Here is a 643-nt window from a genome sequence, read left to right on the forward strand (position 1 = left end):
GCAGAGCCCGGGGATGCGGGCAGCACGCAGCCTTCCAGCGTTCAGGCTTTCGCCACCAGCTCCACGCTGCACGGCATCGGCCACATCTTCACGTACGAGCGCTTCTCTTTCAGGCGCATCGTGTGGACCCTGGCTTTCCTGGGCTCCCTCTCCTTCCTGGTTCATGTCTTCGTGCAGAGGATCCAGTATTACTTCGAGTACCCGCATGTCACCAAGGTGGACGAAGTCACCGCCTTCAACCTGACCTTCCCCGCCGTCACCATCTGCAATCTCAACGAGTTCCGCTTCAGCAAGATCACCAAGAACGACCTGTACCACGCAGGCGAGCTCCTGGGACTGCTCAACAATCGCTACGAGATCCCCGACCCATACGTGGCCGAGAAACACGTCCTGGAAGTGCTCATCGAGAAGGCCAACTTTAGGAACTTCAAGCCCAAGCCCTTCAACATGAGGGAGTTCTATGACCGAGCTGGCCATGAGATGAGAGACATGCTGCTCGGCTGCAAGTACAGAGGGGAAGAATGTACCCACCAACACTTCAAAGTAGTGAGTACCTTGCTGGAAACAAAAGTTTCCACAGCCCTTTGTAACAGCATGCGGTCATTTGCTCAAGAGACTTCCTAAAACTATGTGTTTGTGCCTT

The 643-nt window shown here is 54.9% G+C and overlaps 1 protein-coding gene across 1 annotated transcript in view; it reads left to right on the forward strand.

Annotated features, from left to right (window-relative positions):
- LOC109924877 (acid-sensing ion channel 1-like) overlaps positions 1-643 on the forward strand; it is a 501033-nt gene that overhangs the window by 1646 nt on the left and 498744 nt on the right. The window contains exon 2 of the mRNA XM_048618863.1: positions 5-546. Coding sequence (XP_048474820.1) covers positions 5-546 — 542 coding nt within the window. The remainder of the gene's footprint in view (positions 1-4; positions 547-643) is intronic.

This window comes from Rhincodon typus, chromosome 41, assembly GCF_021869965.1.
Source record: "Rhincodon typus isolate 14 chromosome 41, sRhiTyp1.1, whole genome shotgun sequence".
NCBI lineage: Eukaryota > Metazoa > Chordata > Chondrichthyes > Orectolobiformes > Rhincodontidae > Rhincodon > Rhincodon typus.